The sequence below is a fragment of the Haliaeetus albicilla genome, chromosome 11 (assembly GCF_947461875.1).
Source record: "Haliaeetus albicilla chromosome 11, bHalAlb1.1, whole genome shotgun sequence".
In the NCBI taxonomy this organism is placed as follows: Eukaryota; Metazoa; Chordata; class Aves; order Accipitriformes; family Accipitridae; genus Haliaeetus; species Haliaeetus albicilla.
In genome coordinates, this window is record NC_091493.1 from 32,562,357 (window position 1) to 32,587,882 (window position 25,526).

At 37.5% G+C, this 25,526-nt stretch overlaps 1 protein-coding gene across 2 annotated transcripts in view; it reads left to right on the top strand.

The window, feature by feature from the left end:
- FHIP2A (FHF complex subunit HOOK interacting protein 2A) overlaps window positions 1–22,625 on the top strand; it is a 36,279-nt gene extending 13,654 nt beyond the window's left edge. Inside the window, exons 6-18 of one of the 2 annotated variants that reach the window (XM_069797041.1) lie at window positions 1,428–1,466; window positions 3,255–3,539; window positions 4,410–4,606; window positions 5,798–5,912; window positions 6,018–6,094; window positions 6,198–6,390; window positions 7,626–7,795; window positions 8,671–8,814; window positions 10,544–10,634; window positions 12,366–12,509; window positions 16,894–17,034; window positions 18,123–18,226; window positions 18,318–22,625. In XM_069797041.1, coding sequence (XP_069653142.1) covers window positions 1,428–1,466; window positions 3,255–3,539; window positions 4,410–4,606; window positions 5,798–5,912; window positions 6,018–6,094; window positions 6,198–6,390; window positions 7,626–7,795; window positions 8,671–8,814; window positions 10,544–10,634; window positions 12,366–12,509; window positions 16,894–17,034; window positions 18,123–18,226; window positions 18,318–18,423 — 1,806 coding nt within the window. In that variant the 3' untranslated portion in view covers window positions 18,424–22,625. The remainder of the gene's footprint in view (window positions 1–1,427; window positions 1,467–3,254; window positions 3,540–4,409; window positions 4,607–5,797; window positions 5,913–6,017; window positions 6,095–6,197; window positions 6,391–7,625; window positions 7,796–8,670; window positions 8,815–10,543; window positions 10,635–12,365; window positions 12,510–16,893; window positions 17,035–18,122; window positions 18,227–18,317) is intronic. The other variant, XM_069797042.1, reaches the window with a different exon arrangement.
- The last annotated feature ends 2,901 nt before the right edge of the window (window positions 22,626–25,526 follow it).

The following is a 25,526-nucleotide window of genomic DNA, read 5'->3' on the forward strand; positions in this document are numbered from 1 at the left end:
AAACCCGAGAACCCCAGTCATAAGAACCACAAGCGTTTCATCAGACATTAGTGTTCTTCCCCAAAATAGCAAGATTACGGTATTAAAAATAAGACATGGAATACCAGATGACTCCAAATTTCAAAGAGATCTCTAGTTTCACAAAATGCTGGATATAGAATTCAGGCAAGCTGAAGAACATTTCTTGTAGCTTCTGTTTCCTTCACAACATTATTCTCAACGTCGTAGCCTAAGGCATATGTCTTCACAACTTCTGATAATTGTTTGCAGATAAGGTACTTGGGGTGCAGAATTGTCCTTTATTAGAATAAAATATTCTGATTGTTCACATCTATGCCTCTTAGAGGTGCTATTGTTGTGACTTGATAGTTGTTTCTGACCTTCAAATGCATGAAAGGGTAGATTTACAGAATTCTGTGTGGTATTTCTCTCTCAAATCTCCAGCGCTTATAAACTAAAATGCAGATACATCTCTCCAAAGCAGTCTGTCTGTAACTGTTAGTTTTGCTTCCTTCTTTGATTTTTCCTGCTCAGATTCTACAGTATTTTATGAACATAAAAATCTGATTATGTACAAACCTAGGGTTTCCTCTGTATGATTCTATATCAAATAGTTTGTTGATAGAATGATGTTTATATTTTACTAAAATCTTTCACCTATATTGCTTAACCAATAAGGCTGTGTGGCATACCTGTATCTCTTGGGCAAGTTACTTTTGTTGCAGAAGTAAGAACTGGAAGAACTGCATTCTACTTTTTTAAATCTTTAAAATCCATATACTGATTTTATTTTGGCTTTAATTTATTCTTTTCTTTAAACTGAGTTTTTCGTGTTCTTGTGTAGAGAGAAAGAACTTACATAGGAATGTTTGACTCACCAGGTCTATCTCAGTCATTATTTTATGCTAAACTTGTTACCTCATGTTTTTCCTTATTTGTTTATTCCTTAGTTACCCCATCTCATCTCATCCCATCTTATGCAAGATACTCATTGCAACTGATTGTTCCATGCAAAGGGGCACTTGATTCTCTGTGTTTCAGTTTCTGCTCTTGAGACCTTAAACAAGTTCTAATATAGTGTCCATTAAAAAGTTGTACCTTAATTTTATAAAATGAACAATAGTTTCACTCTTCATTTCTACTTTCATTACTACAAATTACCAGCTTTATATATCTCACCATGAATTAAGTAGAGATTGTCATTAGCTGTGATATCACTTGATTTTTTCACAGAACTCTTTTTAAATCTGTCTGAACTTAGACATGGCATCATTCACCACAGATTTTGAAACTCTGATAATTACATATCACAAAACCATAAAAATGTATTTTTATATTGTCTGCTCTCTGCTGATGCTGAATTCACTTAGAGGAGTACTTTGCCTAGAAAGCATTGAATATGTGTTTTATGAAACCTTTTCTATTAGGTCATTCAGGATCCTGTTTTGCACCTTTACAGGAGGCAGGTGAGCAGCTAAGCTGCAGAATTGCATGATTAGACAATAGGAAGCTTAAATACATGCAAAAATTCTGCCCGTGTGTTGTTCAATGTGCAGGCTGCTTTGTGTCACCTGCCAATGTGACAGTAATGAGCTATGGACAAATTTCTAGGGGCATTTATACATTTATATATTTTAGGTCTTCTCCTTGATGCCTTAGCTAAACAAACTATGTCCTTTCAAATGACAGAAGAGTCCAGACATGAGGTAATAGGCCGGTGTAAGATAAAATAAGTATTTTACAAAATATTATCTAATTTTTGAAAAAAGTAGCTTTTCTCTTTGGCAGCCCTGCCTGCTACTTGACTAGTGCCAGCAACAGTGTATAATCCAGGACTGAAATGCAGTTCCAGCCTTTAGTTCTGCTTTATGTGCAAGGCTTATTGTTGTGATTCAGGTATTCCTGTGTATTGATAAAATATATGGAAGGATACTGGAAGACTTTAGAAGATTTAGGGATAGACAGGCATGGTTCAGACAGACACATTTGGGTTGCTTTGCAGCCTTACACATTTCACACTGTAAAAAAAAAACAAAACATATGTTGAAGGAGTAATTTTTCTACTGTAGTAAAAAATCATATTTATTTTATAGCTTGCAGTGTGCTGCTTTTACCACTGAGTTGCCTCTCCAGGGAATTGGTTATATAAGTGTATCACAACATTCAGTACAAATTCTCCACACTGAATGCACATCAATCAAGCAAGCATTCACAGCAGTTCTCTAGTTTGCTGCCTGAGACTGTCATGTAGTTAGTCCCTGCTGGTTTGTATGTACTAAACGCCATTAACCCCAAATGGTTACTCTTTTAAATTATTAATGCTTGAGATATACTTGTAATAATTTTGGTGTTATCATAGAGAAGGGGAACCATTTGGATTTATAATCTCACTACTGTACTCACTTGAAAAAATGTCTTGTGCTGAAGTCTAATTTATGGTTCTACTAAAGTATTATTCACCTGTGCTTGTGCCAGAAGAACATTAAATTCTTGCCTTGCTGTGAGTTTCTTCTTGGTATCACAGAGCACAAATTTCAATGTCTTCTTATGTGCTGGAGACAGATTTATGGGAAGACAGATGGGTTGCTTTCTTTCAGGCTAGGTAGAGATGTTTTGTAGCTTCCGAGAAGTTTCTCTGTGATCTGTTACAGTATCCAGTGCCCAATGCTAACTTCCAATATCTTCTCTCCATTCAATCTACTCAACTTTTTCTTCATGAGAAACACAACTTGAGAGTACTCTGCTGTCACAAAAGACATGTTTTTCCATTTCCTGTTGAAGATAAAGTCTCACGAAGTTTAGATTGAGTTTAATTGTATGACTCCAACAGGAAATAGTGTTTCAGACATTAGACGAATTTGAGGCCTTGATCTAGAAAGGGATGTTTTATAGTATGTGCTAAGGTCTAAAGGTGCAGTAATAAGGTAAATGAAAAACTTCTATCAAATAGTGGGCAAATGAAGTGAATATGTACTTTCAGTCGTGGAGAGAAAAAGTTGACATCTCTTTGTAAATGGCATATTCATCCTTGAAGCAAAATGGTACAGGGCTTAAGAGAAATTTAAGCAAATTAAAAAATGTTACAGGTTTAAAAGCTGCCAAGCTCCTGCAACCCATTACATTCTACATGGTTACTGTGTCCAGCCTTGTAGAGGACTACTTAAAATGCTGATGTAAAAAATTTGCGTTTAGTGAATTTCTGCTTCAGGATGAACAGTAATTTCAACTGTGTAATTCCAAAAAATGCTTTGCAGAGTAAGTTAAAAGCAATGGCTTCCAAAGGATCAGCAAGTGTAATCACAGAAGACATGCTAAAAGGCCAAGACTCTTTGAAAACAGACACGGGACAGCCTGAAGAAATACATAGTGCTGCTGGAGCGGAGCAAATGGAGAAGGAAGATGACCTCCCGCAACAGGCGGATGATCTGTCTTTCAGTCTGGATGAACTAAATGTCACATCATCACCCGAGTCCTCCACTGTTTGTCCAAATCAAGACTATAATTTAGTGAATTCTCTACTAAACCTCACTAAAAGTCCCGTGAGTTGTTTTTTTTGTTCTGTTTAATATGATCAAATGAAATAGTCTGGATGCTGTGTGAAGTGGGCAGAGAGAGTGAATACACATGTATGTACACACAGTATTTTAAAAATAAAAAGTAAAACAAGGTTTGTTTTGCAGGAAGTTTTTGTAAATTGGCAATTTTCTTTGCCAATTCAGATTAAAGTAAAAATATTATTTTAGAAAATTAATATTAAGTTTGTTGATGGTAATGTAAGTGGGTTTTGAGCGATTTGTATAGGATGTTGCATGTTTCACAGACAAGCTATGTAGGATAATCATTAGATTAAATACACTGCAAGAGAATATTTAAAAAACTACTTTCAATTGTACTGACTTAAACAAACCCACTTTTTTTTGTAAAGGCACTGGGCTATCTCTAGAGGTTTGATTTCTTCTTTTAAAAACAACTGCTGTATGTCTTACCCAGCTCCATCCTCAAATTCATATTCAGATTCTTTCAAAAAACTTAGAGGAGGGTTGGGTAAGCTTGTAATTGCTACAGCAGTGTTGAGAGCAGAAAACTGAATCTACTGATGTACCTTATTATTGTTAAATGATAGTTTACATTGTCTAATATCTTGATCTTAAGCTGACCTACAGCTCTAGTTCTGTCAACCTGAAGGTTGCAGTTGCATTCTTAGTATTTGACATGGTTTCAGGTGAGATTCTTTATTTTGTATCATCCAAATTCACTAGAATTAAGTTTTAATGACTGAAAGGCCACAAAAATAAATTCATTCACTCACTGTGGGGGAATGGAGAGGTTTTATTTGGGAGATGTTTGCTTCTTGATTTCGAGTGAGCTTCATTCACCCTCTGATTAATTCTTCCATGCCCTTCTGCCAGGACGGCCGGATAGCAGTGAAGGCCTGTGAAGGCCTTATGCTTTTGGTGAGTTTGCCAGAACCAGCAGCTGCCAAGTGCCTGACTCAAAGCACTTGTTTATGTGAATTGTTGACAGACAGGCTGGCCACCCTCTACAAAGCCCTGCCTCAGTCACTGGATCCCTTAGACATTGAAACAGTGGAGGCAATTAACTGGGGGTAAGAATTTTATTTTTGTATTTAATACCCAAGGTGATTTTACACCCCTCCCTGAAACTAATTTTCTATAGGTAGATAAGATGTGTAAAATATTCACACCCCCATGCTAAAGTATCAAGAGCAGGGCTGAGATACCAGCTGGAGCATAGCGGTACGACTTCAGGCATCCAGTGTACGCATGATTTCTGACATGGGGCCAGGTTTGTCTGCCAGTCCCTTGCAGAGATTCCTTGGGGGGCAAGTTTTTCCACTGAATTACATTAGCAGTTTGTGGTGATGTAGCTGTAGTATCAGGTACAGATTATTTTCTTGTTCAAATGTCAAGGATTTAGGAAACAAACTTTTCACTGTACACAGTGAGCACTGTAAGCTGCTGCAGGGGACAGGAAGGGTGTTTTTGGTAACAGGCTGTTGTTGCAAAATTTTTGCAGTAAAAAAAGAAGAAGGAAAGAGTTACTGCATAACTCATCAGCATGAAGCAAAAGACACATGCCTGTTATCCTAACTGCTTGCATGTTAGATTCTCAAAACATTTCTCTTCCCCATGCTGCTTTCATTCTTATGAATTGCTCGTGATCTATTAGTACTGAGACAAAAAGTAGGTATTTGCAAAATACCTACCAAAATTTCTGGTGGTTGGAGTTTGAAGTTAGAACGGAAAAACACACAACTTTGACTAGTGAGATAAATAATTATTGGACTGCTTTACCAAAGAAAATGGTGAATTTGTTATTCCTTAGAGCCTTTAAATTGTGAGACATGTTTTTTTCTGGAAGATACAATCTAGTTCAGGTATACACTGCGTGGTTTTGGTGGACTTGATTGAGGTTGCTTACAGAGTAGAGAACAACTGCCTTCATTTTATGGTTCTCTGACTACAGGAGTTATTGATTCAGTTTCTGTGGTCTGTGTTTCCTGGGAGAACAGACTAGGTGATCAGTTTTCCCTTCTGACTCAAGAAATACTTAACCAAACAGAGTTCTGCTGTACGTACTTTATATCCTTTAGCATGCCACTGAAAACGTGTAATGATAGCACTGCCAGATTAGTAGAGACTGGCAGAAAAGCTATTTTAATGTTCACTTCATTGCAAATAGATCATTAATTACTCTGTTAAGTTCAATAAGAATGAAGTCCAAGACTCTTCAATTACTTGTAGACTAAATAAGTATTTTTCCCTGTGTTCCCTAGGTTGGATTCCTATAGCCACAAAGAAGATGCATCTGCTTTTCCAGGGAAAAGAGCATTGATTTCATTTCTTTCATGGTTTGACTACTGTGATCAACTCATCAAAGAAGCGCAAAAGGTTTGGAATGTTTACAGATGATACAAATATATTCAGCAAATAAGTAGTTCTAGTTGTTTCGTAGCTTTTGAGTTTGAGACATACCATTTTGTACTTTTGTTTCAGACTGCTGCTGTTGCTATGGCAAAAGCTGTGCGGGAACGATTTTTCATTGATGTTATGGAACCCCAGCTGATGCAAACGTGAGTAGCATCCTACAAGACACAGCAGAACAGAATCTGAATCAAGCTGATTTTTTTTTCAGGTGAAATGCACTACATATCTGACATGAAATTTTTTGTTCAGTTCAGAGATCGGAATCCTCACATCAACTGCACTATTGCATCGCATTGTTCGTCAAGTGACTTCAGATGTCCTGCTACAGGAAGTAGTTTATTTTATACTTGGAGAACACAGAGAGCCAGAAACTTTGACAGATATCAACAGACATCCATTGCGACACAGGTTAATTGAACACTGTGATCATATTTCTGACGAGGTGAGAAGTGATAATGGTATAATAATGTCTTCTGGCCAGTTCTGTCTTGCATAGTCTGTAAAAATGCCGTTGTGAGTTTTTTTCGTATTTGTGTCAGCTAACTTTTTTTGCCAAGGAAAAGAGTTCTGACTGCCAGCCCTGCAAATTCCCTTTAGAAAATGACAGTCAAGCTCTTCTCCAGCTAGCACATTGTTCCCATTAATAAAGATTCTTTGCTAAATTTGCTTGCCCCCTATGCATATCTAGTTAGGCTTGCTCATCTGTAAGATAGGGCAAAATCAGTTTCTGTAATTGCATTTTAATTCATGCTTTGTTATATGTTGCATCGCTGTTATTCTCCATGTTGTGTCAATTCTGTCATGTTATCACATAAGGTATAGTTAAAAACTTATTATTTTTTATATAATGTAAGTGTGGTCAGAGAATATACACAATGCCAATTAAAAGTTGATACAATAACTTCAAGCACTTATCACACAGTAAACATCGTTAAAATAACTTACTTCAGTGAAATCCCTCCTCAGGAGCTGCTTGTTTCATTTTTTCCTGTGAAACAACCTCCACCCTCTACTTTTTCAAATAAAAACGAAGCTTGCCTGAAATACAGATCTGTGCCTTCACATACCCATTTTTTTCAGGATGCTTACCTGCACACGCTGTCAGAATGAGTTATCTGTATAAATTAGTTGATCTTTGCAAAGCTAAGCTCTCTAAAGCTGTCTTTAAAAACTGTCTCTGCATTGCTTGAAGTCAGTCTCCTTTTAAAAGCCTACATAATATTTCCATGTAAAAATCGTAGCCTATATTCTAGTCACAATATCGCAGGATTACTTTGTTTTATTCTGCGTATTTATTATTAACTTTTAAGTCCTATTCTATGTGTCACTTGTACAATGATAACCGTCTTCCAGCATGGATCTGATTGTAATACAGAAAGCTAAGTTGTAAGTTCCCTGGATGTTCTTTGTATTGTTATTTTGGCAGATTTTACAACAGTTTTTGTTTTACAGCGACAAAATACATCCACATACTGATTTTCCAATGTGTGTGAACTCTTCACCCATGTTTATACCACATTCAGCATAACAATTTCCTAATTTTTCTTAGGATTTTTGCTTCCTTCCATAATGTAGATAAGTGATCACAATGTTCTAGGATGTACAGACCAGATATAAGACAAAAAGCATAAGGCAGCGGTGCATCAGTTTATTGAATTCTTACTTTTTATGTTGCAGATCAGCATAATGACTTTACGAATGTTTGAGCACCTTTTGCAAAAACCCAATGAGCACATTCTTTATAATTTGGTTCTGAGAAATTTAGAAGAAAGAAACTATATGGAATATAAGCCTCTCTGTCAAGAAGATAAAGATGTGGTAGAGAATGGACAGATTGCAGGAGCAGTGTAAGTTTCTTTTTTAAGGGAAGTTTTCACAACAGCTAACTTGGATCCTTATTTTTAGAGCAAAACGGGGTTTTTTCACTAATTGAAAAAAAAGTGAGCAAAGATAACACTTTGAGTGCTGTATGTATTAATCCATATCCATAAAGTGATGCAGAAATTATTATATCAGCAACTTATGGAAATTTTTAGGACAGTAACAGAAAAGCTAAAATTACCAATAGCCTCTTTCCAGAACAATAGGCACTCAAAGGTCTTCATATATCAATTTACTTATGCATCTACCTAGCTTAAGTCTATGTATATTTGTATTGTTTTCAGTGAGATTATTCTTGAAGTCAGGCACTTAGGTGTCTTGCTTACATTTATGTTCTTGAATCATTTTTTGATGGAAGAACTTTTCTGGGCCACTTTACGTAAAATCCTTTTAAATACCCTATGTAACTCTTGTAACTCCTTTTTTTACTGATGGAGTGGTAAGGACTAGTCACACCAGCTATTTTAGGTATCTTAATTTAGATATTTCTGAGTCATCTAAAATAGTCTTATAATTTGCTGGAGTATAACTCTTCTCTCATGTAAAAAATGTGGGTAGAGTTTAAATGATTTAATGCAGTGACTTTGTACGAGTCAAAGATGTGTACTCTGTTGTTCAGATCAAGAAGTTATAATTTTTGTTCAAAACAAAGTTTGTTGGGCATTGGTAAAGGTTGGTATTTCTGCATATTAATTAGGTAAAAAGATATGCATATGATAATGTTCTGGAAAACAGTTGTTCAGAGAAGAAAAATAGAAAGCATGCTTCTTTACCCAGAGAGTTTCCTGCCTTCCATGACATTCTGTGAATGATTATGTTTTTGTCTAATATAATCTCACAGAGACCTAGAGGAAGATCCATTATTTACTGATCTGTCTCCAGATAACACATTGTCAACTCAAGAGTGGCTCAGTGCTTCTCCACCTGTCAGTCCAGAACATCCAAAAAATGATGGGAAGACTGAAGTTCATAAAATTGTAAATAGGTAAGTTGAAACAAACACTTAAAGAAGTCTCTGAATGTGTGGGTGTCTGCACATACTGTGCAAATTAAATGTACCCCGTAATGAATGTTATTCTGTGCCAGCTGGTAAAATGACTTCACAGAAGGAAATTATGTGGCATTTTATCAGAAAGTTATTCCTGAAAGATTAGAGCCTACAATAAGTAAAAATAATTCAACATAAATGAGAAAAACAGAAAAACTTCAAAGCTAATAGTCCAGTTGAATACTCAGAATTAATGATGAAAGCCTCATTGATTATAAAACTTTCTTTTCTCAAAAATACTTGCTATACTTAAACTGCTGTTACAGGACTTTACCTTCCTGGAGAAGTGTGGGGAGTCTTGCCATAAACATTTTAGGGGGAAAAAAACCCTCAAACTTCCAAGTTCCTTAAACAAATATATAAAAGTAAATAATTGCCATGCTAGAGATAACCTTCTGCTCCCTGAAAATCAAGGGGCACCTCTGTCACCTGTAACATACCTTTGTGCATGTTAGACATACTGCAGATTGGATATCACAAAGAGGACAGGCTCTGCTCTAAGCAACTTAGTGATGGTAATTCTCTTAGCAACTAGTATTAGGACAAATGCTGTTTGCTCTGTTAATACACAGTAGCAAAGCAGCGCTGGTATTTCAGTGCTGACCTATCTACTTACTCAGAAATAATCAAAGGTGTTAGCCAAAGGAAGCAAACAGCCCAAGGACAGTCAGTGTAGAATGCCATAGTCACTTCTTGCCCTCTTTCCCCCAGTACTGCTATATATAGTTTATGGTGGACATGGTTTGGAGCAAAGACGCAAAGAACACTCTCCTAAATTCACCTCATGTAATCTTCATCAGCGAATAGAATTGTTTTCAGGATTTGCAGTGTTTTGCAAATTTGTATTTTTTCAGATAAGGTAACTCTATACGAAAAGTCAGCTACTACATATTTCTGCATATAAATCTTACGGGATCCTCCAGCAGTTCTTGGGGTGTGGAGAAAGCTGAAATTTGGAAACAGGGTCTGAAGACTGAGTTTTATTTTGCTGCCCAGAAGTTTTAGGGTTTCATATTTATTTTTTAAAGACAGTTCTCTCTAATAAGATTCAGAATTTCCTTATGCTTTTCAGGTCAGATATTGGTGAAGTAATAAGGACATATAGTATTTGCACTACATACCTGGGCAAAGGCAATGATATTTGTAACTGTGACATTTATATGCAAATATTCCTGTATGTTCTTAGATGTTCATTTTTTTTACCACAACAAACTATGGTAAATAAAACTGCCTATGCAGTAGGTTAAGAAGGTTTTTAACTGTAATTCTTCTTCTCTTTTGGCTCATTTATTCCTCAGTAAATTTTCCATATGCTCTAGTAAGATGGAGTTTGACCTTTAGCAAATGCTTGACCTGGTTATGACTATACCTTTTCATCTCCAGTCTGTCTGCTAATTGTCAGAAAATGCTTCCACTGAGTTTTTTACCTCTAGTGCTAGATACAAAAGTTCTGAAGTATATATCTTGCTATTATGAACAGTAGTTAGAATAGGTGTGCTTAAATAGATTTTGTATTCTTAGTTCTTCACATAAAGTTATGGTAGAATCTGTGAATTAATTGGCCAGACAATTCAGTATAGTGTACACTGTTACAGACGATGAGAAAGTATTGATCTGGTGCTCTGTGGATTATAGATATTCATTAATGTACTTCTTTTCTCTTTAGTTTTCTCTGTCTTGTACCTGATGAAGCTAAGTCATCATACCATGTGGAGGGTACAGGTTATGATACTTACCTCAGAGATGCCCACAGACAAGTAAGTCAGTGAAGTCTTCCTTAGTCCTTGAGAATTTGAATTGCTTATGAGAATATACAAATGGTTCTATAAATAGTTCTACTAAATGCATCTTTTGGTAATGGAAAATGGGAAAATTAAATTTATATTTTCTAATGAAAACTTACCTTTGGAGATCTTTTGATGGTGAATCCACCTTGTATTACTCTAGTGGGAATAATGGATGACATTAAATGCATTAATATTCATACAACAAACACACTGAGAGAAGATCCGAACTGCAGATAGATTCTTAATTTGCTTTTGCATTTATCTGCATTCTCTTGGAGAATTGCCTGCCAAGCTGTTTGAAAGGACTAAAGGGAAATTAAAATGCTGCATAGGAGTTACGCAATCTGGGACTTTAAAAATAAAGGCTCATCATAGGGAACGTGTGGCCTAAGGCATTCAGGTTTGAAGTTGGGACTTTTGGTAGGTAGGGTAAGCTTTATGATTTACTGTTTTGAAATAAATATGAGACTTGTTTGTACAAACATAATCTAAAGTTTCCTTGGTCAGAGGACAATCACTGATCATTTGCAGCTTTCTTATTGAAGCCCTGTGCATCTTCTAGAATAGAGAAATTTATGCAAAGGAGTAGAGTAGCTGAGAGAGCTATATTTAGTAGGTACTTCAAAAATTCCATAACCTCTGAATTATGATATCAGCAGTTTAAGATGGGAAGCTTGGATTTCTGTATTTATTATATTGTTTTATCTGTAGTCTATCCTGAAAAGAAAGGGAATGGAAAATAGATACTGAGGAAACAAAGGTTGATGTAAAATTCCCCTATGTTCTATTCTTGGATGCCCGAAAACACATATCATCTTTGTATTTCTTTCATGCCTTGGGAAAAAGAGTATTGTGAGAGTTATTAAGAGAACAGAATTGGTTTCTGTCACTTCCTGACAATGATACGGCTACTCTTAAAATATTTCCCCCCTAAGAATAGCCCTGCCTATTGCTGTTATTACATCCGAATAGCTGTTCTGCTTCCATATTTCTATTCCTGGAAGCCTACACAAGTAGGTAAGCTACACGCAGTGAAGAATTTCTGAGTCTGTTTTGTCTGTCTTTTGCTTCTGTTTATTGCAGTGTTCCTTTTTTTCACTGCTATAACCTTCACTCCTTTCAAGGTATAGTTCCTTGAAAGTGAGACATCAGGCAGCCCACAGCAAGTCAGAGGCAGAGGCAGAGGTTGAGAAAGACTGTTACTGGTGACAGGAAACAAAGAGAGGGAAGAGAAAGCCCTGAAGTACTTTTTTCAGTTGTATCTCCTGCATATACATGTGTCTTTCCTGTACTGGGAATTAGGGAGCAATGTAGATTGGATAGGAAGATAAGCTACACATAATACAGTGAATGTGTGGTAATGTACTGACAACAAGAATGTATATGAATGCAATTCCTGCTTTGAAGAACCCTGATCAGGATGTGTAGTGTTGGCTTTGCTTTGTGTTTTGGCCCTGGCTGCTTTTTGGAAGCTCTGTTCTCCGCTTGTGTCTTTGAAACTACCCTAATAGCATGACTGTCAAGAAGAAAATGAGGTGCCTACATAGAAACTGATCATGTTTATTTTAGATTGACTGTTCTTTTGAGGCTTAGATTTTTCATGTAGCTACAGATTATGGTTTTAAGGCATATGGACTATTAAAAGCAAAGAAATGGCTTTCATAGAGGTTTGAATCTGTTTTCCTCACTACTTTTTTCTAGTTCCGGGATTATTGTGTCATCTGCTTACGGTGGGAGTGGCCTGGATCTCCCAGATCTTTGGAAAAGTGCAATTTAGAAGCATCATTTTTTGAAGGACACTTCTTGAAAGTCCTGTTTGAAAGAATGGGCAGGATTCTTGATCAGGTAAGGAAAAGCAGGTTATGAATTCCGTTTCTGATACTTTCTTCACTACTAAAGGGCCCATCTCCAAGGTCCCATGGATTCCCATCACTCAGATGTCTGTTATAGCATCATATTATTGTGTAATGTCCCATGTCCTTGGTGCAGGTCTCTGTAGGTTGCGGGATGTTATAGTGATCAGCATTCTCAAATTAACAAAAGTAGAGAATAAAAACTCTCCTATCTTTGTTACCCACTTTTTTTGTGTACAAAATGTTTTCTTGACCAGAAATATAATTTAAATTGATGAGTAAGACAAGAATATCCTTTAAGTAAAAGAAGAGGGTAAGATAGTATCTTAGGAATCCTTCAGTACCAGCATCACTGATTCTGTTTTCATTTTCTAGTATTTACACTTAAAAAGCATGTACATCTTTCAGTAAATAAAATACTGTACAGCTCCCTTCTGCCACATTTCAGTGTGAACTTCAATCTGAAGTTGTGTTCTTGAAGCAGTTTGTGTCACTGTGTAAGATGAAAAGAACTTAGTGTATCACTGCTAACATTTCCCCCATTTTTTCACAGTTAGAAAAAAATGTTATCAGTGCATGGAAAGTTTCTAGAAGGTATCCTTTTCCATCTGCAATGTAAAGTAGGGTTTTTTCCCTGTTTGATTATTTTCAACTAATAAAAGTATAGGTGCCAAGGGCAAACAAGTGAGATATAATCTGACTGGCTCCTTGTTCTGAAAAGATGTGACATGTCAGACCCAGATTAGTACAAAGAAATTTAAAGAAAGTGAATTTTCCTGATGTCTGTTTGTTTCTGTATTCAGCCAGCCTGCACGACCTAGTCTTTCTGGGGAGAAGTGAAGTGAAGGCTCAGGGAGGTGACAAGGAGGTTGCCCTGTGTGAAAACTTAATCTTTCTTTGCCTTCTCTAAACTCTGGAGTTAAGTTAGTTAAGTCAATGTTGCTGCTTTAGATCAAGAAGATAACTTTTCTTGCCAGTGAAAATGAGCCCTGAAAGTCAATATTACCCTCCCTGTAATACCAGCTGGAGTTGCTACAGATGCAGTAGTACCAGTTTCAGAATTGTGTACAATTATTTTCTGTTTTGCACATGGACCTATCTACAGAATAAACAGTTAGCTGTGGTAGTGCCAGCTTTCCTGGTCATAAGCAGGACAAGAGCCATTTGAACACATAAATGCATAGGAAACTTGTCAGGAAGCCAGTAGTAGCCTCTAGGTCAGCTTTGTGAGCATTCAGGGGAGAAAGAAGTTTAAGAGTACCAACTTTTGTAATTCAGAAGTCAGCAAAGAAAGCCAAATACTTTTATTGCTGTATTGTGTATTCTCAGGGTCTTGCCTCCAGTAAACACAATCTGCAGACTTGACTAGCTGAAACGGTTATAGATTAGAGTCATGAAGAAAACTGGGCATCATCAGCTCTTAGGAAAAACAAGCCTCATGCATATGAAAGCCTTGTCTGACCAATGACAAATAAATTTAAGAAAGTAAAGAACCCAAGTTATATTCCCTGAGAAACACCTGAGCGTCAGATACGTACAATTACAACAAAAGTAACATCTGGCATGGAAGCACAGTGTCCATGTTGATATACTACCTGTCAGCATGACACACGTTTGGGTTAGTCAAGCAAGGTGTTACGATCTGTGGTGTCAAAAATGGTTCTTGACTCCAGAAGAATTAAAATTAACTGCCTGAGTCAGACAGAAGGGGTAAATCCTTATTATATCGTACCAAAACCCTGCCCTAAAAAACAAACTGAAATTCCTAGGGGTTATTCATAGTGAAACACAAAAATCACATAGAAAAAAACCCAAACCCCAAAACAACAAAACCTGGGTCCTGTCAGTGACAAATTTGACATAATTGGTGCTAATGTCCAGACAAAGTGAAAAATGTTGAAAAGCCTTTAGTGGGGACACAGTACTACTTACAGATTGTGTTCAATGTCTTTTTTGCTTTGTCACAATACTATAGGTAGTTCTTGTGTTTTTACCAGTTTTTATCAGTAGATATCAGAAAACTTTGCAGAGGTGGTAGGTATCACTAACCTAGTTTCTGACAGAAGACAGCTGAGGCACAGAAGTAAAGTAACTTGTTTCAAGGCTTTTCAAATCCAGTACCTCATCTGCTAGACAGTACCTTCTTCCTCCTGTTAATATTATACATTTCTGTGGAACTGACCATTTCCTAAGAATTTTGTAAGAATTTCCTGAACTGCAAATTTTGCTGGTTTTAACCTTTTTAGTTACAGAGAAATTTTTTAGGATGTTGTCTGATGTAAGGCTGTCTTACTAAGTCTGCTGACATGGACAGAAATAAAAGCTCTGTGTGAAGAAGCAGCTTTCCTTAATGCTCTCAATTAGTTCAAATCACAACAGCAATCTGTCTGAACAATGCAGCACGTGTTACTACTTTGTCTCTTTCTCTTCTTGTGAACACCAGATAATGCTCATGGCTTCAAAGCTTCCTAATGAATTGACTGACTCAGACAGCTCTAAAGACCTTCTACAGTTCAGCTAGGTAGGCAGTGGAATGGATTTATGGAAGGAATTTGTGTCTCTGTCTCCAGAGTAACTTTTCCACAATAACTCAAAATGTAGTGATCTCTTTTACCTATAACATCTCTGGTCGAGGGTCTGAAAGCTTCATTTGTTAGAAGATTGGGATGAATCTGTTGCTGGAATATCAAGTACAGAAATAACTGCCACTGACTGGGAGAAATACATGCTTTCACTTCAAAAGATCTGTAAGGCAACTCCTTTTGCAATGCAACAGTGCGTAGTAATGAATTCAGAAATAAGGTACCTAAATATTAGTTAGGTGTCCACATGTAGTCAGTGGAAATTTTGTCAGAACAGCCCCAGTAGTCTCTGGAGCCGTTAGACTGAAAAGCAAGTAGGTGTGTCTTTTAGTGCAAAGTGAATCACCATCTCAGCTTCCTTGACTGTATTGACTAAAAGCTCTACTCAGTTGCCTGAACTGAGGTACCCGTTGCCATTTTTGTGATGCCCAAGATATTTCCACAAGCTTGCAGTTACAACACAGATCTTGCAGGATCCACCCTCTGTGGAACTGTCAAGAGACCAGCAGATACTCTTGAGCATCTGAGATGGCACGAGATGTTTGTGTGTAGGCACGTGTATCAAGTGTCAGATCTCTGTTGAGTAGGCTAATGCGAGCTTAGACATGTAGACATATCTAAATATATCTGTCTTAATCTGAAGCTGAATTCTTCCAAATCTTACAGTCTGGAAAAGAGAAGAATCTGTTCTCTGATTCGTCAGTGGGGTGCTAACTTGAGAGCATAAAGATGATAATTTGAGGCCATGAAATCATCCTCTTCTAGATGTGATTATGCCACTGAAGATGTTACTGCCAATAAGTCAAAGAAATGAATGAGGGCCCTGTAATCCACTTCAGGTAAAATCAACAGGGTTAAGTTATACCGTCTGGGTGTTGGTAACATCTTCAGACTGGCATAGGGATGTACCAAGGGAATGTCTGTCCATCTCTTGTCAATGTAGTCTGTTCCACCACTGAATAGATGGAAGGAAATTCCACTGGTTTGCAAATTTTGGGCTGAATTAAAATGTCAGCTTGTTTTCACTGTGATGAGAAAATCAAAGATGGAAAAAAAAGTACTTAGAACATAAAGAAGCTATGGTGAAAATACTTGGTTTTATGGAAATGAGTTTCTCACTGGAATGGTAAAATCCTTTAAGCTAGGCACTGTTTGTTTCCTAGAAAGTTAGGTACTATTTTTTCCTTATGACTGATTAGCAACTCAGAGCATCTGACAGTGTTGCCTCTCCCATTTGGTTGATTTGGAGAAAGGAGGTAGAGAAGAAGCTCAGAATTTCATGCTGCTTTCCCAGCCTAGGACTGTCTTGTCTCCCTTAACATGCTGCCACAAGATGACCAGGCCTTCTGCAATGGTTCTTTCCAAGAAAAAAGAAAGTAGAAGAGAAACACCATATTAGCCATAAACATGGATTTGTCTCTGAGTTTCCTGAGCTCATACACTTTACAGTTATCCAGGAGAAGCAGGCAGATGTATAACCTAGGCTGATTCTATGCTATTTGTTTAGCTACTGAGCTGAAGAAATGTTTCACTGGAAGGACTTTCCTACAATAAACAAGTGGCTTCAAGTGGCTGTAGCGATTATACAGATAATAACATCTAATACCTAGCTGTCATATTCGCATCTCTTCTGTTGTGGAAAGCAGAGGTTTTGGGCCTGTCTTCTAATCTAACTTTTTACCTTTATTTATTCATAACTCTGCATATAAGGTTCTAGTAGTTAAATAAACACTGGCTGGATGAAAAGAAGCCAGCATGAAAATAACTAAGCACTGTGTTCTCCTTTTTTTGCAGCCCTATGATGTAAATTTACAAGTTACATCAGTGTTGTCCAAACTGTCCTTGTTTCCCCATCCTCATATACATGAATACCTTTTGGATCCTTATGTAAACCTAGCTTCTGGATGCAGGTCTCTCTTCTCTGTTATTGTCAGGGTGAGTAAACACACAGTTAATATTTACATATAGGTGTACAGCAGTGATATATTTAGTAACTTTGTAGTTAGTGGTAGTAGTTGCTGGGTAGTTTAAGTTGGCAAATGGCTTCTCATTGAAAATAGATACTTATGCTCTCGATTTGAAAATCAGAATTTTGGATTTTCTACCAAAACCATTGGAAAATGTATTTCCCAGCATTTATTTTCATTCTGCAAGTCTTGAAAATTGTTTGTTTGTTTAGTTTCATTGTGTAGATGCAAAATATCCCCTCTGGCAATGATGTTGCTTTAAAGTGAACTAGGTCACATTGTCACTTGCAGGCAACATCGGGTAGTGCTGTAAGAACAGGCAGAGTACAGGTTTGCACCTGAATGGGAAAGAGATGGCTTTGATTCACACACAAGCAAAGGACACTCCAGAATATCCTGTGCCTGCAATAATATCTCTGCTTATCCTCTTTTTTTTCTGATGAAGGCTGTTCTTGACAATGAAGTCCTGGATTTATCGAAAGTCCTCTTTCTTTCCCTCTCTGGTTCCATCTCTTCCTGCCAGACCTGCATCCTAGAAGTGCTGGCTGGGTGCCTGTCACACTGCAGTCTTCTCAGTCAGAGATCCCTAGCCTACCCCACGCACCAGCTGTTATTAAGCTGGTCAGGAGCCTATTAATGATGCTTGCCCAGTACTAACGGAGGGCTTAGCTCCCTTTTTCCCAGAAGCCCTTCCCATTTCAAAATATAATCTTCACTCTCTCCCCTTGTGCTTTCCCTAAACCCAGGAATTTAATGGTCAATTGCCTGCATCAACATTTACTAAGACAAATTAATCGTTGGCATAATTAAAATAAGTAATACTATTTATGGCAACAGCTAGTAAGGCTCAAGAGTTCCTGTCCTTTTGTATCTCTACTTTCTCCGCCCACTCACCCTTTTTTGGGGCAGAGCAGCTACTCTGCATGTTGTTTTGTGAGCCTGTGAGGATGCTGAAGTGGGTCTGCATCCAGGGCACTGAAGGCTGTCATTTAAGCTTGCTGCCAGGCACTCTGCAAAGGTATTAGTTTTTTGTGTTGATGGCATTGTGCTTTACAGGTCGTTGGGGACCTCATGGTTAGAATCCAACGCATCCCAGATTTCACTCCCAAACTTCTGCTGGTCAGAAAACGCCTGCTGGGCTTGGAGCCGGAAGGGCCCATGTGAGTAAATATATTGCATATTCTCCAAGACCCATGGCTGCTTTTTGTGCCTGCCAGTCCTGATTCCCTGCTGCTTTTTTTTCTTTCTCAGCATTGACCACATGACGTTACTAGAGGGCGTGATTGTGCTGGAAGAATTCTGCAAAGAGCTGGCAGCAATTGCATTTGTGAAGTATCATGCCTCATCTACACCATAAGCAGCCTTGATGAGTAGCCAGGCTGTAAAACCACCTAGCTTGTTTCAGTCGAAAAGGCTATTGACAACACTGAGATAAGAAGAGGTGGTGCCTCCTGGCAAAGTGTCAGTTGACATTTGGCAGAATTGGAAGACAAGTTACTTTCACCAGAAGTTGACATTGCAAGAAAGAGGGATTCAGATGGACCTAGAATATGATTGAAGGCATTTGGGGAGAAACCAATACAGAGCATTTCTAGCCACTGTGTGAAGAGCTGCAAAAGCTGCATGAAGAGCCACAGACATCAGACCTTGGTTATTCTGTTATAATGACAATGTTTAGAGAGTTGGGTCTTTTGTATGTTCTGGGGCTCGCATACGCCAATTTGCTTTTTTTGACCATACTACTTTTAAAAAGCAAATTAATTTTATAACATTTTCATGTCATAATTCTTTTTCTTTTCAGTTGGATATATGAAAGGAAATCACAGCTATAGTTGCAATGTATATTATTAAGAATGAAGAGCTTAAAAAAATCCACTAATCCATATACAGTGGGATATATTAATGAGGGATCATTTTTGTTTTGGTGAATCTTAAAGACAACTCTGAGCTTGATTCCCCAATGGATTACTCCAAGAGATACATCAGTATAAAATCAATACTAATGGAATCAATCCTGATTCAGCATCACATCCATAACAAGTATATCTGAAGTGTACATGTTTTTAGCATGTTTGTCTCTGTCATTCCAAGTGATTGCTCTTCAGGTCATCTGCGTAACTAGATTTGCTTTAGGTTTTTGCATGTGAACTCTAGTTGCTTGACTCATGTCACCTTTACAGGGAAGTTAATTATAGGTCATTAGTAGTTGTTGCTGAAACAGTATTTTTAATTTCTTTTAAATTGGAATTTAGCCTGAATTGGTTTAAGAATCTTTTGTGCCTTGAAAATTGGCAGCATAAACATTCTGTCATTTTTAGAAATGTTTTTTTTATTGCTTATCTAACCATAGCAGTAGTGGCCAGCAAAAGATTGACTGATGCCAATTCAGTTAAAGTGTTGATACCATATATAGGACCAAAATGTACGCCTGCTTTTCTTAGTACTGGGATGCAGAAGTGTCTCAGTGCATCTTTTTTCAATATGAATACTATCAGCCAGGGCAGGCATTTGCATTGCAAGCAGAGGGCCATTCAGACTTCAGCATGCTTTGCTTCTATTTCTCTAGCGCGATGGCAGCCTGCACTTTGAGACAGTTCCTGCTGCTCACTGCCACATATGCACTGGCAGGTTCAGGTGGCTGTGCTTTAACGTTCAGGTCACACTGAGTTGAGTGACTTGGATGAGAGACCTGTCCTGCTCTCCACACAGGTGTGTAGTACCTCTTTCCCCTCCTATGAACATAATAGCCTAGGCAGGCAAGGTAGAGTTTAGCTCCTTGTGTTTACATTGTATTTCTTTGTTTGTCTTTCCTACTATCCTATTTGCACAGCTAATGCCCATTTCAGATGAGATTGCTCGTACACAAATATGGACTAATTTACTTGGTCACTAGAATTTTTCTGGATTTACGTAACTGTACTTAGAATCAGATTATGCTCTGAATCCATGCCTTTGAGGTCTTGTTTTTTAATATTTATGCAACCTGGATGTTGAGAGGCCTTTTAAGTTAGCAGGTTAATTAGAACAGTGTCACAGTTAATGGACTAAATTTATTCTTGTCACAACAGTGAGGAAGGTCCTGCTGTAAAAGCTTCCAGTACAGGTTCAGCTGGAGAGAGCAGTTCTGGAACTGGGGAAACATTTTGGCAGGTAAAAACCTGTATTCATTGGCTCCATATACTGGGAGGCTTTTGTGCAAAGCGCTGCATTTATCTGGCAAACAGAAGTGTATTTTACTTCCTCACCTTTTTTTTTCTGAATTTAGGCCCAAAGTGTTTTCAGGTCAAAGTGGCATAGCAGGATAAAGTTTAAAAAAATGACACTTTTCACTTTTGTACTTTAGAAACATACCCTGAAAGTAGCAAATAATTTTTAGTGATATGTATTGCAGTCAGTCCATATTAGAAGCTTCGTTAATGTAACATACCTGACACATAGTTTAGAACATGTAAACGTCTATGCAGAGCAATGTTTAATACATACATTTGTTATAAATAAGGTCCCAATTCAGCAAAGCAGTTAAACATAAGCTTAATTTCAAGAATTTTATTCCTAAACAACAGTCTTTTACATGAACAAAGTTAAGCTGTTGAGCGCAAATGCTGATGCTTTACTGCATTTGGGTCTTTGTTGGTTTCGCTTGAGCTTAATTACTTTCTCCTCAAATCTTCTATTTTCATTATTTATTTTTTTTAAAGTGTATGTTCCAGAATACTTCTAATGTCCCAATTTCAGTGGAAACCGGAAGTGATAATACTACTATAAATGAAAGTGAGAGAAATGTTAAACAAAACTTGCAAGAGCATTCCAAGAAATACAATTTATAAAGCCATTCAAGAGATGATTGATCTCAAATGAAAGCATTAACATCACCTCTTTTGTTGTTGTTGTTGTTGTTGTTGTTTTCACTGATACCTGAGCTCATTACACTGTAAGGACTTGTATCAGTCAGCTTCTGGAAGGACTGCTGCAACCTCTGTTGGATTTTAATGCAAAACAGTCTACCGAGCTGCAAACACAAATCTTTCAAGCTTGTCCATGAAGAAAATAAGTAGATATAACTATAAGCACTCTTAAATTCAGGATCTAATTGTTCGGTCTCCAGCAACATAGGTGATGTTCTTGCAAACCAAATGTTATTTAGTTGTTAAATTTGTAAGACATGGATCCATCCTGATAGAAGTGAAGCAATCCTTGAAGTTGCTTTAGCCTAAACTGCTTTTGTGAGTGCTGCCTACAAACCCTTAATTACAGTACATGATGACAATGACCTTTATTTTTGTAAAAGTGATTTAATCTTCCTTAAGAGATGGAACTCAATTATTTTTTGGTGATATTTTTCATGCACTTTTTTTTAAAAAAAAAGGTTAGAAGTTAGTTCAGGTCCATGTTTTCACCTTTCCGATCTATGCATGTCATTGAGGTGCCCATTTTGTTTCTGTGTGCGTGTGTTTGTATGTGGTTATTTATTACCCAGAGATGGACACCTGAGAAAATATATGGCCTGAAGTTCACAGCATATGCAGATCCTCCACATGTCAGTGGGAAATGCAAGTGCTTATCACCTTAGAAAATACGGCCACTAGTATTAGAGTGAAATACTTGAGAGGTAATACTAGAGTAATTTTTTATTTCAAAAAGCAGATCCAAACCACATATTAATCCTGATGCACATGTGTGTAAATAGACACATTTTTTACTTTGTTTCCATTTATAGTATGTATTTGATTTAGATTCCGATATAGAAAATTTTGTAATAAGCCATGTGCTAGCTCTGGTAGAACAAGTTTGTCCTTAGTTTCTCATATGACTGTAATATTCCTGGTATTCAGATCCTGTCTGTGTAATGTTCTTACTATGTATTTGTCTGTGCAATATAAAAGCTGTGACTTGATACACAGCTTGAGTCTGGTTGTACATCGCCTATGTATATATATACATATATATATATAAGGACCAGAATCCCGAGCTTGCTTACACTACTATTAGTGTAAAGATTGTCACACTTGATTTTACAGGGCACAAGTAATCATGGAATGGCTTCATAAATGCATGGTAATTTCTACCATAACCTGCTGTGTAATTTCACAGATGACATTTTATTGTTGCTATTTGTCTTGCTAAAAGAAATACTAAACCGAAGTGCTAGGTAAAATCGAAGGATTATGTAGTAGACTTGGGGCTACATGGAAAATCCATGTCTGATACTGCATATCATATAGGGTTTTCAAACCATGATCCTCAGTGCTTTCTGTGCCCTGTAAAATAGTGTAACTATATGAAATATATACTCCTTGTTTTGCCTCCTGCCTTGTTTACATTAAACAGAGGATATTCAGTAAAATTTTTCTATTAAACTTTGTGTAGGTCACTTACTGACAGTCTTGCCAAGGTTTCGCAAGTGTGGGATTTCCAGTGAGGAATTGTTGAAACAGCCACATTACCAGACGTACAATATTAAGTTTTATGAAGGAGGTTGTGATAAATTCCAACTTTTTGTGCTAAAAAATGCATGGAGGATTAAAAGGGATATTCTCAAAATAAATTAATTTCATCGAAGCAACTGCTTCTATTATTACAGAATCCATTACAGGTTTTGTATGGATAGCCTTGAGACAGAAAATTTTTTAACGTTTTACATCATGCTTTTGATCCTGAAGTCCTTTCATTTATTTTTATTACATCCTGAAGTCCTTTCATTTATTTTGAGTCTGTCACTGCAGCATCTTCTGGGATAAACCTGTTTCCTGTATGTACTGTACCATACTGTACTGTGGAGGGCACGGAGTGAATCAGCATACTCTTGCCCATGAAAATTGGAAGCTAAGGGAAATGGCCAGGATGGAGTCATCCTGAACACAGATTAACGTCTGCTCTTCCTGAGAGCTCTAATATCTTTCAAGACTGCAGGTGGTCAAGACCTTGGTTTGCTATTGCATTTGAGTGCAGAGAGCGTCAGTCACAACATTAGTTTATTGAATTGGATACAAATGTCATGTACGTGAGTAAGCATCATTTCTTCCTTCACGGCCTTTGAGGAAGGCTTTTATACATAGGTTTAGATATATTTTTTTTATATATTTTAGAATTGTATTTGTTGGGTATTTTTTCTTAGTATCTCATCTAGTTTTGGTGTCCTTAGAGTTTTCATCTGCTTTTTAAAAATCTCTTTGCTCTGTAAGATCCCCTCTGAGGACTACACTTGGATGTTAAGCTGTTTCTCCTTCTCAGTATTTAACAGCTGCAAGTGCTCTTGCATCTTTAACAAGAAGAGCGCTACAGCAAGATGATACACTTGACAGCTTTTTTTACAGCTCTCAGCATCTTTCCCCCATCCTCTTGGGTCTCAGAGATTGTCATCTCCCACCCTAGATCATTTATTTGCTGTGCCTGCATGAGGCATTTAGAGATTTAGGGACACTGCTTCTTCAAGCAGTGAGGAAGTTGTATCAAAATTGCACATTTTATATCTTCTTGTATCTTTCTCTTACTTTGATATCCTTGAAATGACTGGATTATTGAAGCATGATAATCTTATGGCACTTGCATTCTGATGCAAGATTTTGGGGCTCTACATCCTATTGGAAAAAAACCAGAGTATTATCAGTGTGTGGTCTCTTAATTCATATTCATTAACTCATTTTACAGCTTCTCAGTCGAAGATCTCAATGTAGATACAAGTAGCGCAGGATCTACTGAATTTGTTAACCTTTAAATATTAACAGAACTGGTGCTGTCAAAGTCTCAGGGATTTTGCTAGTTTGGTATGTGATCCAATTGGATTAACGTGGATTAATGCTCAGAGAAGTGAATCTGTCACAATTTGTGTGAGCCCTTTTGGCCTAAACCCATATGTTCCTGGTGCATCCTTTATCAGCCAAGGTTCCCTTTGAAAGATGAGAAAGAGAACTGAAGAGCAATTTAGGAATCAAGTGAAGCATATGGTGGATTAAAGTTTTCAGGTGTCATAAGCTTCTTGGGAATGCCAAAAAAGAAAGTGTGAAAAGTTAAATTTTACAGGTTCAGACCGGTTGCTGGCATTGCCTTTGGAGTCAGATCTGTGAGGATAAAAAGCTGCATCTTGGAACGTGGTATCTCACCAGGCTATTTAAATTGCCCTTGCTAGGATGGTATATATATTCTGAACTATGTTTCATTAAATTCCTTCTGGTTATTACAATAAATGCTGCTGCTGGTATAAAATCTGCTAGAATAGTGCTGTCGAACTGACAACTTTGTCAGTGTCTTGTAACTTTAATGAAGTAGATGCATCTTGCTGGCTTTGCCTTTCTGCTCTACAGCATCATAATTCATTAGGGGTTTGGGTGGTGTCCCCTCCCTCTGGTAAAACATTTTACGTACTGAAAAATATGGAAACACGTGAAAGAAAGGACCCAGTTACAGTGGTAGGCTGTAGGAACATGAGGAAAAGCATATTCTTCTTAAGCACCTTCATTTTCAAAAAAGGTGAACCTTGTTATATTCCAAGGTGATCAGTTCTCTGAAATAACAACTGTTGAAAAGAGGGAGGGTATCCTCCACAGGGCGCCCTAGATGGTAAGTATAAACCTGCTTCAGTAATTTGCACTGAGGACAGCAGAAATGAGACATTTGCATTGTGTTTCAAGGTGTATAGTATCCCGTTTCCAGTTTGGAGAGGTGAAGCAGCTGCAAATATAAGTCATGCTGAGTAGTAACATATAACAAGACTACAGGAAGTTCTGCAGAAAACAGCGAAAGATACTAAACTGATTTAGGAGAGGAGGGCAACAGAGGTAACTACGTTTAGCATAGTTAAATTATGGCTTAGGGTTAGAGGAACATTACTTCCCAGTAAAAAGATTTGAAAGCCTTAAGCCAAGATTGAAGGAATTGTGGAGCTTAATTTATCAGAATGCAATTAAGAATGATGTAATGTCATTGAGGAAAATTGATATTCATTGTCAATGAAAACTTCCTGGCAGTGAATGCTGCTAGACCAGAAGTGGAAGGAGCCTGTAACCTCACACTTTCAACACCAGACTGGACAAAACATTGAATGTTTCAAGAGGAAACAGCCTGTGTTGGTGAGGAGATGAAGTAAACATGCATTTACATTCTCGGACTCCCAGCTAATTAACGGTTCCTGAATAACTTGAATTTGTTCTGCTAGAAAGCAGTGAGGGGGACTGATCCACTTGAGCATCTCCTGTAAATGAGGAAAGTTGCTGCAATCTGAGAAAAGCAATTTTCAGCCTTCCAAAATGCGACTCGCTTACATAATAACCTCTTTGCAGAAGCGGCACCCATTACACGCAGCAGGCGGTACAGCTTGATTAGCGGGGCCGGGATCCCCCCATGCTGAGCTGCCTTGGAGAGAAGAAACAAATTACCTGTTCTCTGAATCATCATTATCCTTTACTTGAGAAACCCACTTCTACTTCCCTCATCTCCGCATCCACAGGAAGCACCTGTCAAGTT